Below are 16228 nucleotides of genomic sequence, written 5' to 3'. Positions count from 1 at the left end.
TAGAGAGTTCAAATGGAAGGAAACCCTTTGTTTATAGTAGAGAGTTTTAATGGAAGGAAACTCTTCGTTTATAGTAGAGAGTTCAAATGGAAGGAAACCCTTCGTTTATAGTAGAGTTCAAATGGAAGGAAACCCTTTGTTTATAGTAGAGAGTTTAAATGGAAGGAAACTCTTCGTTTATAGTAGAGTTCAAATGGAAGGAAACTCTTCGTTTATAGTAGAGAGTTTTAATGGAAGGAAACTCTTCGTTTATAGTAGAGAGGAGAAGAGGAGAACACAGGATGTCTTGTCCTTCCAGACCACTGAGTGTGCGTTTGTTAGTAAAAACAATAGTTGCACTGAAACCTCTCCTCATGTAACCCCTGTGTATACGCACACACACACACACCCCCCCCAGGCAACCCAAACCGTGATGACATTGAATCAACATGGAAAACTGATTGGATGTGAAAAAGTCAGGGAATCTTTTATTCACACAACTTGTAACCTAAATACATGATGACATTCTGTTGTTGATGTCATCCAATGACACGGTGACATTCTGTTGTTGATTTCATCCAATGACACGGTGACATTCTGTTGTTGATTTCATCCAATGACATGGTGACATTCTGTTGTTGATTTCATCCAATGACACGGTGACATTCTGTTGTTGATTTCATCCAATGACACAGTGACATTCTGTTCTTGATTTCATCCAATGACACGGTGACATTCTGTTGTTGATTTCACCTTGAATTCACATTAGATGACAACTGAAGCATGTACAGTACCAGTCAAAAGATTGGACACACCAACTCATTTAAGGGTTTTTCTTTATTTAAACAAATGTTCTATAATAGTGACGACATCAAAACTATGAAATTACACACAAGGAATCACGTAGTAACCAAAAAGTGTGTGAACAAATAAATATATTTTATATTTGAGATTCTTCAAAGTAGCCACCATTTGCCTTGATGACAGCTTTGCACATTCTTGGCATTCTCTCAACCAGCTTCATGAGGTAGTCACCTGGAATGCATTTCAATTAACAGGTGTGCCTTGCTAAAAGTTAATTTGTGGAATTTCTTTCCTTCTCAATGCGTTTGAGCCAATCAGTTTTGTTGTGAGGGTATACAGGGGTATACAGAAGATAGACCTATTTGGTAAAAGATCAAGTCCATATTATGGCAAGAACAGCTTAAATAAGCAAAGAGAAATGACAGTCCATCATTTCTTTAAGACATGAAGGTCAGTCAATATGGAACATTTCAAGAACTTTGAAAGTTTCTTCAAGTGCAGTCCCAAAAACCATCAGGCGCTATGATGAAACTGTCTCTCATGAGGACCGCCACAGGAATGGAAGACCCATAATTACCTCTGCTGTAGAGGATATGTTCATTAGACTTAATTGCAGCCCAAATAAATGCTTCACATAGTTCAAGTAACAGACACATCTCAACATCAACTGTTCAGAGGAGACTGTGTGAATCAGGCCTTCATGGTCGAATTGCTGCAAAGAAACCACTACTAAAGGACACCAATAAGAAGAAGAAGAGACTTACTTGGGCCAAGACATACGAGCCATGGTCATTAGACCAGTGGAAATCTGTCCTTTGGTCTGATGAGTCCAAATTTTTGCTTCCAACCGCCGTGTCTTTGTGAGACGCAGAGTAGGTGAACGGATGATCTCCGCATGTGTGGTTCCCACCGTGAAGCATGGAGGAGGAGGTGTGATGGTGTGGGGTGCTTTGCTGGTGACACCGTGATTTATTTAGAATTCAAGGCACACTTAACCAGCATGGCTACCTCAGCATTCTGCAGCAATATGCCATCCCATCTGGATTGGGCTTAGTGGGACTATCATTTGTTTTTCAACAGGACAATGACCCAAAACACACCTCCAGGCTGTGTAAGGGCTATTTGACAAAGAAGGAGAATGATGGAGTGCTGCATCAGATGACCTGGCCTCCACAATCCCCTGACTTTAACCCAATTGAGATGGTTTGGGATAAGTTGGACTGCAGAGTGAAGGAAAAGCAGACAACAAGTGCTCAGCATATGTGGGAACTCCTTCAAGACTGTTGGAAAATCATTCCACATGAAGCTGGTTGAGAGAATCCCAAGATTGTGCAAAGCTGTCATTAAGGCAAAGGGTGGCTACTTTGAAGAATCTAAAATATAATTTGATTTGTTTAACGCTTTTTTGGGTTACTACATGATTCCATATGTGTTATTTCATAGTTTTGTCTTCTATTATTCTACAATGTAGAATACAAAAATACAACATTTTTTTTGAAAAACCCTTGAATGACTAGGTGTGTCCAAACTTTTGACTAGTACTGTAAATCAAAACTAGAGGTACAGAATAACAAACACAAAAGCACTCACACACATAAGAGCCTCTCTGACTGGATGTGGCTGTGTGTGTGTGTGAGTGGACGTGGCTGTGTGTGTGTGTGTGTGTGTGTGTGTGTGTGTGTGTGTGTGTGTGTGTGTGTGTGTGTGTGTGTGTGTGGCGTGGCTGTGTGTGAGTGAGTGGACGTGGCTGTGTGTGTGAGTGGACGTGGCTGTGTGTGTGAGTGGACGTGGCTGTGTGTGAGTGGACGTGGCTGTGTGTGTGTGAGTGGACGTGTGTGTGAGTGGACGTGTGTGTGAGTGGACATGGCTGTGTGTGAGAGTGGACGTGGCTGTGTGTGTGTGAGTGGACGTGTCTGTGTGTGAGATTGGACGTGGCTGTGTGTGTGTGAGTGGACGTGGCTGTGTGTGTGTGAGTGGACGTGTCTGTGTGTGTGTGAGTGGACGTGGCTGTGTGTGTGTGAGTGGACGTGGCTGTGTGTGTGTGAGTGGACGTGGCTGTGTGTGAGAGTGGACGTGGCTGTGTGTGAGAGTGGACGTGGCTGTGTGTGAGAGTGGACGTGGCTGTGTGTGTGAGTGGACGTGGCTGTGTGTGTGTGAGTGGACGTGGCTGTGTGTGTGAGTGGACGTGGCTGTGTGTGTGAGTGGACGTGGCTGTGTGTGTGAGTGGACGTGGCTGTGTGTGAGTGGACGTGGCTGTGTGTGTGAGTGGACGTGGCTGTGTGTGTGAGTGGATGTGGCTGTGTGTGTGTGAGAGGACGTGTCTGTGTGTGTGTGAGTGGACGTGGCTGTGTGTGTGAGTGGACGTGGCTGTGTGTGTGAGTGGACGTGGCTGTGTGTGTGTGAGAGGACGTGTCTGTGTGTGTGTGAGTGGACGTGGCTGTGTGTGTGTGGGAGTGGACGTGGCTGTGTGTGTGTTAGTGGACGTGGCTGTGTGTGTGTGAGTGGACGTGGCTGTGTGTGTGTGAGTGGACGTGGCTGTGTGTGTGAGTGGACGTGGCTGTGTGTGTGTGAGTGGACGTGGCTGTGTGTGTGTGAGTGGACGTGGACGTGTGTGTGTGAGTGGACGTGGCTGTGTGTGTGTGAGTGGACGTGGACGTGTGTGTGAGTGGACGTGGCTGTGTGTGTGTGAGTGGACGTGGCTGTGTGTGTGAGTGGACGTGGTGTGTGTGTGAGTGGACGTGGCTGTGTGTGTGAGTGGACGTGGCTGTGTGTGAGTGGACGTGGCTGTGTGTGTGTGAGTGGACGTGGCTGTGTGTGTGTGAGTGGACGTGGCTGTGTGTGAGTGGACGTGGCTGTGTGTGTGTGAGTGGACGTGGCTGTGTGTGTGAGTGGACGTGGCTGTGTGTTTGAGTGGACGTGGCTGTGTGTGTGTGAGTGGACGTGTTTAACTCCATACCTGTGAGGACCAGAAATCCCCCACAAGAATAACAAACAAACAAAAATGTGACAAACTATGGGCCGTTTTCTTAGTCCCCACAAGGTCAAATGCTATTGAATTAGTGTTGGGGTTAGTTTTAGGGTTAGGATTAGGTTTTGGGGTTAAGATTAGGGTAAGGAATAGAACTGAATTGTGTGTCCCCAAAAGGTTAGTTATACAAGACTGTGTGTGTGAGTGTGAGTGAGTGAGAGGTCCCATGACTTTGGTTAAGCTGATATTTCCCCGAGGGTCGTTTGATTGGTACTAAAGCTGAACTCTGGTATTTAATAACGTGCCAAGGGGGGGCGTCTCTGGACACCCAGATGTTAATGATGTGGCTGTTGGACTGTTGACTCTGAACTCAAAGAAAGATGTCGACTCACTGCACACACACACACACACACACTGACATTAATACCCAGCATGGAGCAGAGTCTATACACACACTGATAACACACACACTGATAACACACACACTGATAACACACTCAACCGACAGACAAACACACCCAGTATTCATGATTGTCCGTAGTGCGGTTAGAGGATTGGTCGGTTGGTTCCTATGTCAGACATGATACTAAATCACACCAGGATCAATTGGGGTTATTTCCCAAACCGTGTTGATTCTATGTCAGACATTTCTATCACTTCAGAAGGGGCAGGTAGCCTAGTGGTTAGAGTGGGGGGGGCAGGTAGCCTAGTGGTTAGAGTGGGGGGGGGGCAGGTAGCCTAGTGGTTAGAGTGGGGGGGGGCAGGTAGCCTAGTGGTTAGAGTGGGGGGGGGCAGGTAGCCTAGTGGTTAGAGTGGGGGGGGGGCAGGTAGCCTAGTGGTTAGAGTGGGGGGGGGGCAGGTAGCCTAGTGGTTAGAGTGGGGGGGGGCAGGTAGCCTAGTGGTTAGAGTTGGGGGGGGGCAGGTAGCCTAGTGGTTAGAGTTGGGGGGGGGCAGGTAGCCTAGTGGTTAGACTGGCGGGGGCAGGTAGCCTAGTGGTTAGAGTGGGGGGGGCAGGTAGCCTAGTGGTTAGAGTGGGGGGGGGGCAGGTAGCCTAGTGGTTAGAGTGGGGGGGGGCAGGTAGCCTAGTGGTTAGAGTTGGGGGGGGCAGGTAGCCTAGTGGTTAGACTGGCGGGGCAGGTAGCCTAGTGGTTAGAGTGGGGGGGGGGCAGGTAGCCTAGTGGTTAGAGTGGGGGGGGCAGGTAGCCTAGTGGTTAGAGTGGGGGGGGCAGGTAGCCTAGTGGTTAGAGTGGGGGGGGCAGGTAGCCTAGTGGTTAGAGTGGGGGGGGCAGGTAGCCTAGTGGTTAGAGTGGGGGGGGCAGGTAGCCTAGTGGTTAGAGTTGGGGGGGGCAGGTAGCCTAGTGGTTAGAGTGGGCGGGGGCAGGTAGCCTAGTGGTTAGAGTGGGGGGGCAGGTAGCCTAGTGGTTAGAGTGGGGGGGGGCAGGTAGCCTAGTGGTTAGAGTGGGGGGGGCAGGTAGCCTAGTGGTTAGAGTGGGGGGGGGGCAGGTAGCCTAGTGGTTAGAGTGGGGGGGGGCAGGTAGCCTAGTGGTTAGAGTGGGGGGGGGGCAGGTAGCCTAGTGGTTAGAGTGGGGGGGCAGGTAGCCTGGTGGTTAGAGTGGGGGGCAGGTAGCCTAGTGGTTAGACTGGCGGGGCAGGTAGCCTAGTGGTTAGACTGGGGGGGGGCAGGTAGCCTAGTGGTTAGATTGGGGGGGCAGGTAGCCTAGTGGTTAGAGTGTTGGGGGGGGGCAGGTAGCCCAGTGGTTAGAGTGGGGGGGGCAGGTAGCCTAGGGGTTAGAGTGGGGGGGGCAGGTAGCCTAGGGGTTAGAGTGGTGGGGGGGCAGGTAGCCTAGTGGTTAGAGTGGGGGGGGGCAGGTAGCCTAGTGGTTAGAGTGGGGGGGGCAGGTAGCCTAGTGGTTAGAGTGGGGGGGGCAGGTAGCCTAGTGGTTAGAGTGGGGGGGGGCAGGTAGCCTAGTGGTTAGAGTGGGGGGGGGCAGGTAGCCTAGTGGTTAGAGTGGGGGGGCAGGTAGCCTGGTGGTTAGAGTGGGGGGCAGGTAGCCTAGTGGTTAGACTGGCGGGGGCAGGTAGCCTAGTGGTTAGACTGGGGGGGGGCAGGTAGCCTAGTGGTTAGATTGGGGGGGGCAGGTAGCCTAGTGGTTAGAGTGTTGGGGGGGGCAGGTAGCCCAGTGGTTAGAGTGGGGGGGGCAGGTAGCCTAGGGGTTAGAGTGGGGGGGGGCAGGTAGCCTAGTGGTTAGAGTGGTGGGGGGGCAGGTAGCCTAGTGGTTAGAGTGGGGGGGCAGGTAGCCTAGGGGTTAGAGTGGGGGGGGGGGCAGGTAGCCCAGTGGTTAGAGTGGGGGGGCAGGTAGCCTAGGGGTTAGAGTGGGGGGGGGCAGGTAGCCTAGGGGTTAGAGTGGTGGGGGGGGCAGGTAGCCTAGTGGTTAGAGTGGGGGGGCAGGTAGCCTAGGGGTTAGAGTGGGGGGGGCAGGTAGCCTAGGGGTTAGAGTGGTGGGGGGGGGGCAGGTAGCCTAGTGGTTAGAGTGGGGGGGGGGCAGGTAGCCTAGGGGTTAGAGTGGGGGGGGCAGGTAGCCTAGGGGTTAGAGTGGGGGGGGGGGCAGGTAGCCTAGGGGTGGAGAGTTGGGCCAGTAACTGAAAGGTTGCTAGATCGAATCTCCGAGCTGACAAGGTAAAAATCTGTCGTTCTGCCCCTGAACAAGACAGTTAACCCACTGTTCCCCGGTAGTACGTCATTGAACATTTCTTAACTGAGTTAAATAAAGGTCAGATAAACACAGACAAGGTGGGTCGGTCAGAAACATTGATCAGTGTAAAGTTCCAGGGACCATCAGACTGATCAGCATGTGAGAGATATTACTACATCTCTCACTTCATCAGAGTGCTCTTGTTCTGATTCTCTACTCTTTCTCTAGAAAGGTACACTCGTTCACTACCCCTCATGCATTTCAAAGTATAGGATTGGTGGTTTGAGCCCTGAATGCTGATTGGCTGACAGCCGTGGTATATCAGACCTCATTGCTTAACTAAGACCTCATGACTGGAGGGAGTTTCCACCAATAGTCCATTCCTTTTAGATCCCTGAGGGGGCCGTGTCCAACCAGGAGAAGGGGAGGGAATCACAACACCACTTTCCACACTCTCTCCTCGCTCGCTCTCTCCTCGCTCGCTCTCTACCTTCTCGCTTTCTCCCTCGCTCTCTCCCTCGTTCTCTACCTCCTCGCTCTCTCCTCGCTCTCTCCTCGCTCGCTCTCTCCTCGCTCTCTCCTCGCTCGCTCTCTCCTCGCTCGCTCTCTCCTCGCTCGCTCTCTCTCTCTCCTCGCTCCCTCCCTCCTCGCACGCTCTCTCTCCCTCCTCGCTCGCTCTCTCTCCTTGCTCTCTCTCTCCCTCTACCTCCTCGCTCTCTCCATCGCTCTCGCTCTCCCTCTACCTCCTCGCTCTCTCCCTCGCTCTCTCCTCGCTCGCTCTCTCTCTCTCCTCGCTCTCTCTCTCTCCTCGCTCGCTCTCTCCCTCCTCGCACGCTCTCTCTTCCTCCTCGCTCGCTCTCTCTCCTTGCTCTCTCTCTCCCTCTACCTCCTCGTTCTCTCCTCGCTCGCTCTCTCTCTCCTCGCACGCTCTCTCTCTCGCTCGCTCTCTCTCTCCTCGCTCTCTCCTCGCTCGCTCTCTCTCTCTCTCCTCGCTCGCTCTCTCCTCGCTCGCTCTCTCCTCTCTCCTAGCTCGCTCTCTCTCCTTGCTCTCTCTCTCCCTCTACCTCCTCGCTCTCTCCCTCGCTCTCTCCTCACTTTCTCTCTCTCTCCTCGCTCGCTCTCACCCTCTCCCTCTCCTCACTCTCAACATTGTTCGACATACCAAGTCAGGAAACCGTTGACACCAGTGGTTTGAAATATCAAAACAGTATCTTTATTTCTTTTCCTGGTAGGTGGATGATGAAGAGTTATGTCCCAATGGAACTCTAACTACAGTACTCACTAGTCATCGTACAGAGGAGAAACAGCAATCACAAATAAAACGCTGTTATTCCATAACAAGGTGTGTGGTGTTTGTGATGTGTGTGGGTCAGTAACAGTCTACTATAACCTCGTCAGTGAGTGAGGTGTGTGTAGGGTTCAGGATGTCCTCCAGTAGAGAGAGGGGTGAGTTCCGGACATGGTCACTGCTCAGTGATAACACACTCTGTCTCTCCTCTAGACCCAACGACCACAGCACCTCACACACACTCTTCCCTGTCAACCTATCGCAGGCTTCAGAACCAGCCCTGTCTGTCCTATCAGAAACTCTGGTCCTGTTCAGCCTATCACAATTCACTTTCCTGGACTCTTTAACCCAACCAGATCCTATCTTCTCCAGTAACTTCCTCGTGACCGCCCGCTCCCAAACCTGACCCCTCAGGTCAAAAGTCACCTTGGCAACGGTAGCTGTGGCGTCGTCAGTTGTCATAGCAGCTTTCCCTAGCGACCGGGACACACACACCACGTCTCGTAGTCGTAGCAACAGGCTACAGGCTTTTAAAGCTACAGGTCTGTTACAACACCTCGCTCCGCCAACCGATACAGACCACACACTACAGATGTGTGTGTTGGGGGTGTGTGCGTGTCAGTTGTGGTGTGTGTTAGAAGGGGTGAGGGCTGGCTTGGCGTCACAGCGTAGGGTGTGTGTGAGGTCAGTGTGTGTTAGTAGGTTTGTCCCTCCAGAGCCACCGTAAGGGGGAGGAGCTGACCCCAGCTCTGACTCCTGGTGACCTGGAAGTGTTTCCTCCATCAGGAGCTCAACCAGTTCCAGGGTGTGAACTTTGACCTCCCAGTCCAGATCAGTGCTGCCCAGCGATAGGACAGAACGCAGCGAGGAGGAGGAGGAAGAAGAGGATGATGGGTGTGTCTTTAGCCAGTTGATGAAGAACTGGACCACAGCACGTCTGGGGAAGCCCTCTGAATCCTGAGACAGGAAGTGTAGTAACTGACCCAGGGTCTGCTCCTGGAGGGAACACACACAGTAACAACAGTTAACTGTATAACAGTAACAACAACGTCTGGGGAAGCCCTCTGAATCCTGAGACAGGATGTGTAGTAACTGACCCAGGGTCTGCTCCTGGAGGGAACACACACAGTAACAACAGTTAACTGTATAACAGTAACAACAACGTCTGGGGAAGCCCTCTGAATCCTGAGACAGGATGTGTAGTAACTGACCCAGGGTCTGCTCCTGGAGGGAACACACACAGTAACAACAGTTAACTGTATAACAGTAACAACAACGTCTGGGGAAGCCCTCTGAATCCTGAGACAGGATGTGTAGTAACTGACCCAGGGTCTGCTCCTGGAGGGAACACACACAGTAACAACAGTTAACTGTATAACAGAAATACAATCATCATGATGAACACTAAAATATGGACCATTTGTTACAACAGTAAACACCCTCACCACAACAACCTCAACAACAACCTCAACACCATAACAACAACCTCAAAACACAACACACCACACCTCAACACAACAACCTCACAACACACCTCAACACAACACAACCTCAACATACCTCACCTCAACACAACACACCTCAACACACCTCACCTCAACATACCTCAACACACCTCACCTCAACATACCTCAACACACCTCACCTCAACATACCTCAACACACCTCACCTCAACATACCTCAACACAAGAGATTTCGGCCTTTTAGAACCTGTGTCTCTGGTGTGAAAGACAAACCCCCTACGCATGGTGCCAATAGGGTGAACCTACTTGTAACGTGAGTCATATAGCGAGGATCGCCACAGTATAATAGTTTTGAAATGACAGTCACAGGGACCAGGGTTTGAATCCCAGTCAGCGTACCCCCCCTCCCCCTCCTAAACTACTACACTGGTACCAGGTGTTGGACAGAACCATTGGAGGCGTACCCCCCCTCCCCCTCCTAAACTACTACACTGGTACCAGGTGTTGGACAGAACCATTGGAGGCGTACCCCCCTCCCCCTCCTAAACTACTACACTGGTACCAGGTGTTGGACAGAACCATTGGAGGCGTACCCCCCTCCCCCTCCTAAACTACTACACTGGTACCAGGTGTTGGACAGAACCATTGGAGGCGTACCCCCCTCCCCCTCCTAAACTACTACACTGGTACCAGGTGTTGGACAGAACCATTGGAGGCGTACCCCCTTCCCCCTCCTAAACTACTACACTGGTACCAGGTGTTGGACAGAACCATTGGAGGCGTACCCCCCCTCCCCCTCCTAAACTACTACACTGGTACCAGGTGTTGGACAGAACCATTGGAGGCGTACCCCCCTCCCCCTCCTAAACTACTACACTGGTACCAGGTGTTGGACAGAACCATTGGAGGCGTACCCCCCCTCCCCTCCTAAACTACTACACTGGTACCAGGTGTTGGACAGAACCATTGGAGGCGTACTCCCCCCTCCCCCTCCTAAACTACTACACTGGTACCAGGTGTTGGACAGAACCATTGGAAGCATGTCCCAGCCCAGTTTTAGTCACAGTGCATTTTTCAGAGGCATAGATCTATGATTGTTCATAATTGATGTGCTAAAATATATAGCAGAAGAGCTATTGTTAATGAACTTCTTCAGCTTCTAGTGTATTCTATATTTACCACATATCCACTCCCATACAATATGTTTTGACAGGTGAAGCAAGCTCACGGGGGCAGCAGGTAGCTTAGTGCTTAGAGCGTTGGACTAGTAACCGAAAGGTTGCTAGATCGAATCCCCGTGCCGACAAGGTAAAAATCTGTCGTTCTGCCTCTGAACAAGGCAGTATAGGGGGTCTATAAAATCCAATCGATTTTCTCCTCAAATTATGTTTTCTCGGTTTGATTTTTCCAGGTACTTTTGTATAAAAGTACCAAAATAATGTATGTTATAAGTCCAGAAAAATGCTTTAACCACATCAGAAGACCACTTTTGAGGTCTGGGGGGGGAAAAACAGCTGTTTCATGAGGTGTTGATTGTTGTAAACTGTAAGGTATCCCTTGATGGTATTTTGTTAGTTCAACATTATTCATGGTTGTATCCTAGGACCTACAGTATGTACATATATATATATATATATATATATATATTACACCACAAGGGTAATGCTAATGAGCTATGTGACATATACAACAACCATCATAGAGAACTAACTGAAATATTATTGTTATAATTATTATCTCAGAGTAGACAGACCAGGGAAACCTCTAAATAAATGCATGACAGCCAGACAAGCCAGTGAATGAATCAAACAGACTTGTATATGAATGGAGAGGAAATGAGCGGACTTTGTGATCTGTGAGGTAAGTAACAACATATCAAGCAGATTACACACTTTGCTATTTCAGAAAACATAGCAACGTTTAAGACATGGATTTCATGATGTTGAAACGGTAACAAAAGTCGTTTGAAGTAATGTTTTCATCTTATTAGCTAAACCAAACTATTTGAAGCAGTGAAATTGTTGAGGAAATCAGCTTTGTCATTTTGAAATTCGAAGCGTTAGGTCGTCACACCGTTGATATAGCAACGGCCGCTAATAGCTTATCAAATCCCACTGCGACACGTAGAGGACGACACTTTTTGTCAAGTGGACGTTATTTACCCCATAATGACAAAGTGAAAACATGTTTTCTAGATTTCTTTGCAAATTCTTTGAAAATGAAATACAGAAATATGTCATTTACATAAGTATTCACACCCCTGAGTCAATACATGTTCGAATCACCTTTTGCAGTGATTACAGCTTTGAGTCTTTCTGGGTGAGTCTCTCTAAGAGCTTTGCACACCTGGATTGTACAACATTTACCCATTATTCTTTTCAAAATTCTTCAAGCTCTGTCAAATTGTTTGTTGATCATTGCTAGACAACCATTTTCAGGTCTTGAAATAGATTTTGAAGCAGATTTAAGTCAAATCTATCTAAGCCACTCGGGAGCATTCACTGTCTTCTTGGTAAACAACTCCAGTGCAGATTTGGCCTTGTGTTTTAGGTTATTGTCCTGCTGAAAGGTGAATTCATCTCCCAGTGTCTGGTGGAAAGCAGACTGAACCAGCTTTTCCTCTAGGATTTTGCCTGTGCTTAGCTCCATTCTGTTTATTTTTTATCCTGAAAAACTCCCCAGTCCTTAACGACTGCAAGCATACCCATAACATGTTGCAGCCACCACTATGCTTGAAAATATGGAGGGTGGTACTCAGTAATGTGTTGAACTGGATTTGCCCCAAACGTAACACTTTGTATTCAGAACAAAAAGGGACTTGCTTTGCCACATTTTTTGCCTTGTTGCAAACAGGATGCATGTTTTGGAATATATATATATATATATATATATTATGTACAGACTTCCTTCTTTTCACTCTGTCATTAAGGTTACTATTGTGGCGTAACTACAATGATGTTGATCCATCCTCAGTTTTCTCCCATCACATGCAACTTATTAAACATATTTTGACTCCTGAACTTATTTAGGCTTGCCATAACAAAAGGCATTTCATTTTTTATTTAACCTTTATTTAACTAGGCAATATCTGACAGTACACAGTATATCTGACAGTACACAGTATATCTCTGAAGGCTCAGTACACAGTATATCTGACCATGGATTGGACAGTCCTCTCTGAAGGCTCAGTACACAGTATATCTGACAGTACACAGTATATCTGACAGTACACAGTATATCTGACCATGGATTGGACAGTCCTCTCTGAAGGCTCAGTACACAGTATATCTGACAGTACACAGTATACCTGACAGTACACAGTATATCTCTGAAGTCTCAGTATACAGTATATCTGACCATGGATTGGACAGTCCTCTCTGAAGGCTCAGTACACAGTATATCTGACAGTACACAGTATATCTGACCATGGATTGGACAGTCCTCTCTGAAGGCTCAGTACACAGTATATCTGACAGTACACGGTATATCTGACAGTACACAGTATATCTGACCATGGATTGGACAGTCCTCTCTGAAGGCTCAGTACACAGTATATCTGACAGTACACAGTATATCTGACCATGGAAGTGTTGACTCCAGACTGACTAGTATCATCCACGTGTCCCATCAACTCTCTGTCCACTAGAGTATCAACACAAAGACGACAGCTGCTATTTTGTCCTTTTACTGTTTGCGATTCACTAATTATTATTTTTGATTCGATTCACTGCGATTGAACCGAATTCCAACTACTACAATGGTGAATCGAATCATTTGATTCGTCAAAATGTATTGTTTAAAAGATTAGATTTATACGAATTAAACAAATCTTAATAAAAAAAAAAGAATATATGTATGTATGTATGTATGTATGTATGTATGTATGTATGTATGTATGTATGTATGTATGTATGTATGTATGTATGTATGTATATTGAGAAATGTGAAGCGGGGCATCCGTTATACAGTAAATGAAATGTGTAGGTCAGAGTCTCACCTGTGTCTGGTTCCCTGGCTCCCCCTGCTGGTCACTGAGTGGTAGAGTCCTGGCCAGGGCAGAGATGGCACTAGCCCTCACATAGCTCTCCTGATCACACAGCGCCTCCAGCAGGATAGGAGTGACCGTGCAGCTTAACGCCTCACACAGCTGGCCGAGGAACTCTAGAGTGGAGTCTAGAACCTCCCAACGCACATCACACACACGCTTCTTTAGCACGGGAAGGAGGTCTGTTACAACACACACACACACGCTTCTTTAGCACGGGAAGGAGGTCTGTTACAACACACACACACACACACACACGCTTCTTTAGCACGGGAAGGAGGTCTGTTACAACACACACACGCTTCTTTAGCACGGGAAGGATGTCTGTTACAACATACACACACACACACGCTTCTTTAGCACGGGAAGGAGGTCTGTTACAACACACACACACTTCTTTAGCACAGGAAGGAGGTCTGTTACAACACACACACACACACGCTTCTTTAGCACAGGAAAGAGGTCTGTTACAACACACACACACACGCTTCTTTAGCACGGGAAGGAGGTCTGTTACAACACACACACACACACACACACACACTTCTTTAGCACGGGAAGGAGGTCTGTTACAACACACACACACACACACACACACGCTTCTTTAGCACGGGAAGGAGGTCTGTTACAACACACACAGGAAAAAACATCAGTATAAATATCTGTTAAGCAACATCTGACCAGATATATTGATGTTGACTCCCTGCACCTTCAGTGACCAGATATATTGATGTTGACTCCCTGTACCTTCAGTGACCAGATATATTGATGTTGACTCCCTGTACCTTCAGTGACCAGATATATTGATGTTGACTCCCTGTATCTTCAGTGACCAGATATATTGATGTTGACTCCCTGTACCTTCAGTGACCAGATATATTGATGTTGACTCCCTGCACCTTCAGTGACCAGATATATTGATGTTGACTCCCTGCACCTTCAGTGACCAGATATATTGATGTTGACTCCCTGTACCTTCAGTGACCAGATATATTGATGTTGACTCCCTGTACCTTCAGTGACCAGATATATTGATGTTGACTCCCTGTACCTTCAGTGACCAGATATATTGACTCCCTGTACCTTCAGTGACCAGATATATTGACTCCCTGTACCTTCAGTGACCAGATATATTGATGTTGACTCCCTGTACCTTCAGTGACCAGATATATTGATGTTGACTCCCTGTACCTTCAGTGACCAGATATATTGACTCCCTGTACCTTCAGTGACCAGATATATTGACTCCCTGTACCTTCAGTGACCAGATATATTGATGTTGACTCCCTGTACCTTCAGTGACCAGATATATTGATGTTGACTCCCTGTACCTTCAGTGACCAGATATATTGACTCCCTGTACCTTCAGTGACCAGATATATTGACTCCCTGTACCTTCAGTGACCAGATATATTGACTCCCTGTACCTTCAGTGACCAGATATATTGACTCCCTGTACCTTCAGTGACCAGATATATTGACTCCCTGTACCTTCAGTGACCAGATATATTGACTCCCTGTACATTCATTGACCAGATATATTGATGTTTGATTGGTTCTCTCTGTACCTTCATTGACCAGATCAGCCAGTGAGGAAGACTCTGCAGACACACGAAGCCACCTCAACATGGCCTGGTAGTTCTTCTGGAGCACCTGAACACAGGAGACAGTACGAAAGAAGGAGCACACACACAGTGGTCATTAATCAACTAGGAAACTAGCCAGCGGAAGAGAAACCAAACTGAGTTAGATGTTGTGGTTGGCTGTTTGTAAGGTGCGTCTCACGGTGGGTTCTGTAGGTTCTGCACTAGAACATGGAACACCTCCACCACCCGTTCCACAGCTCCTAAAACAACAACGCTTTTTTAAAAATGTATTATTTACACTTTTAAACATGATTGTATTCCTGAACACGCTCCCAGAGTCTGGATTCTCACCAGGGCAGGTGCTAAGGCTAGCCAGGGAGTCTAGGCCACACCTCTGGACCTTGCTGCAGCCAATCAGGTTGGTGGATGCTTTGCTACAGCCAATAGCAGCCTTGCTCTCGGGTGAGGGGGAGTGGCCGTTACAGATCCTCAGGAGTGACACCACAGCAAGGATGACAGCGGCAGATGACTCCTGAGAGAGACAGAGACAGAGAGAAAGACAGAGTGACAAAAAGAGTGAGAGAAAGAGTGAGTGACAGAGAGAACGACAGAGTGACAGAGAGAGAGAGAGAGAGAGAGAGAGAGAGAGAGAGAGAGAGAGAGAGAGAGAGATTGAAGGACCATATGAAAAAGAGGGGGGTTTGTCCAGCCGCCCCCAAATTCAGGTAGTAACAATTGTAAATCCCTCTACTGCTATGGAATATGCTATCCGGCTCAAAGGGCCAGAAAAAAGGTTTTGTACACAATGACAAACACACAGAGCGGTGGAGGAGGATAGTCTCTTACCATGTCTGTTGTGTAGGGAGCACTGGACACAGAGACGCAGAGCAGAGAGATACAGGAGGGTTTGTGATTGAGATGATCCCGCAGGAGAGAGAGAGAGAGAGAGAGCTACGACCCTCCGTCTGTCTGTCCTGGTCAGTGTCAGTCTGTCTGTGGTCCTTATCAGTCTGTCTGTGGTCTTCATCAGTCTGTCTGTAGTCGGTCTGTTGATCAGTATGTCTGTGGTCAGTCTGTCCATCAGTGTGTCTGTTGTCTTCATCAGTGTGTCTGTGGTCAGTCTGTCCATCAGTGTGTCTGTGGTCAGTCTGTCTATCAGTGTGTCTGTTGTCTTAATCAGTGTGTCTGTGGTCAGTCTGTCTATCAGTATGTCTGTGGTCAGTCTGTCCATCAGTGTGTCTGTGGTCAGTCTGTCCATCAGTGTGTCTGTTGTCTTCATCAGTGTGTCTGTGGTCAGTCTGTCCATCAGTGTGTCTGTGGTCAGTCTGTCCATCAGTGTGTCTGTGGTCAGTCTGTCCATCAGTGTGTCTGTGGTCAGTCTGTCCATCAGTGTGTCTGTGG

General features: G+C 48.2%; 1 protein-coding gene across 6 annotated transcripts; it reads right to left on the bottom strand.

The window, feature by feature from the left end:
• Window positions 1–7634: 7634 nt before the first annotated feature.
• Window positions 7635–16078, bottom strand: LOC106593039 (BRCA1-associated ATM activator 1). Of its 6 annotated transcripts, none has more exons than XM_045690581.1 (6): window positions 15674–16078; window positions 15179–15359; window positions 15027–15101; window positions 14810–14894; window positions 13194–13423; window positions 7635–8728 (listed from the first exon to the last, which is right to left on the bottom strand). In XM_045690581.1, the coding sequence occupies exons 4-6, from the start codon at window positions 14868–14870 to the stop codon at window positions 8351–8353; spliced, it is 669 nt and encodes a 222-aa protein (XP_045546537.1). In that variant the 5' UTR covers window positions 14871–14894; window positions 15027–15101; window positions 15179–15359; window positions 15674–16078; the 3' UTR covers window positions 7635–8350. The 6 variants fall into 6 exon arrangements, 4 of the variants coding, with proteins under 4 accessions (XP_045546537.1, XP_045546536.1, XP_045546539.1 ...); XM_045690580.1 differs by having other exon boundaries at window positions 15027–15087; XM_045690583.1 differs by having other exon boundaries at window positions 13194–13376; window positions 15027–15087.
• Between the last annotated feature and the right edge of the window lie 150 nt (window positions 16079–16228).

This window comes from Salmo salar, chromosome ssa12 (genome assembly GCF_905237065.1).
Source record: "Salmo salar chromosome ssa12, Ssal_v3.1, whole genome shotgun sequence".
In the NCBI taxonomy this organism is placed as follows: Eukaryota; Metazoa; Chordata; class Actinopteri; order Salmoniformes; family Salmonidae; genus Salmo; species Salmo salar.
The sequence above is the reverse complement of the archived record's forward strand: the minus strand, read 5'-3'. Positions and strand labels throughout refer to the sequence as shown.

Coding starts and splice junctions, on each gene's coding strand:
- LOC106593039 (XM_045690581.1), bottom strand. CDS start 14,870: ATGTTGAGGTGGCTTCGTGTGTCTGCAGAGTCTTCCTCACTGGCTGAT. Junction 13,424..14,809: donor GGCTGATCTGGTCAATGAAG/GTACAGAGAGAA, acceptor GTGTTGTAACAG/ACCTCCTTCCCGTGCTAAAG. Junction 8,729..13,193: donor AGCCAGGGAACCAGACACAG/GTGAGACTCTGA, acceptor TGTTCCCTCCAG/GAGCAGACCCTGGGTCAGTT.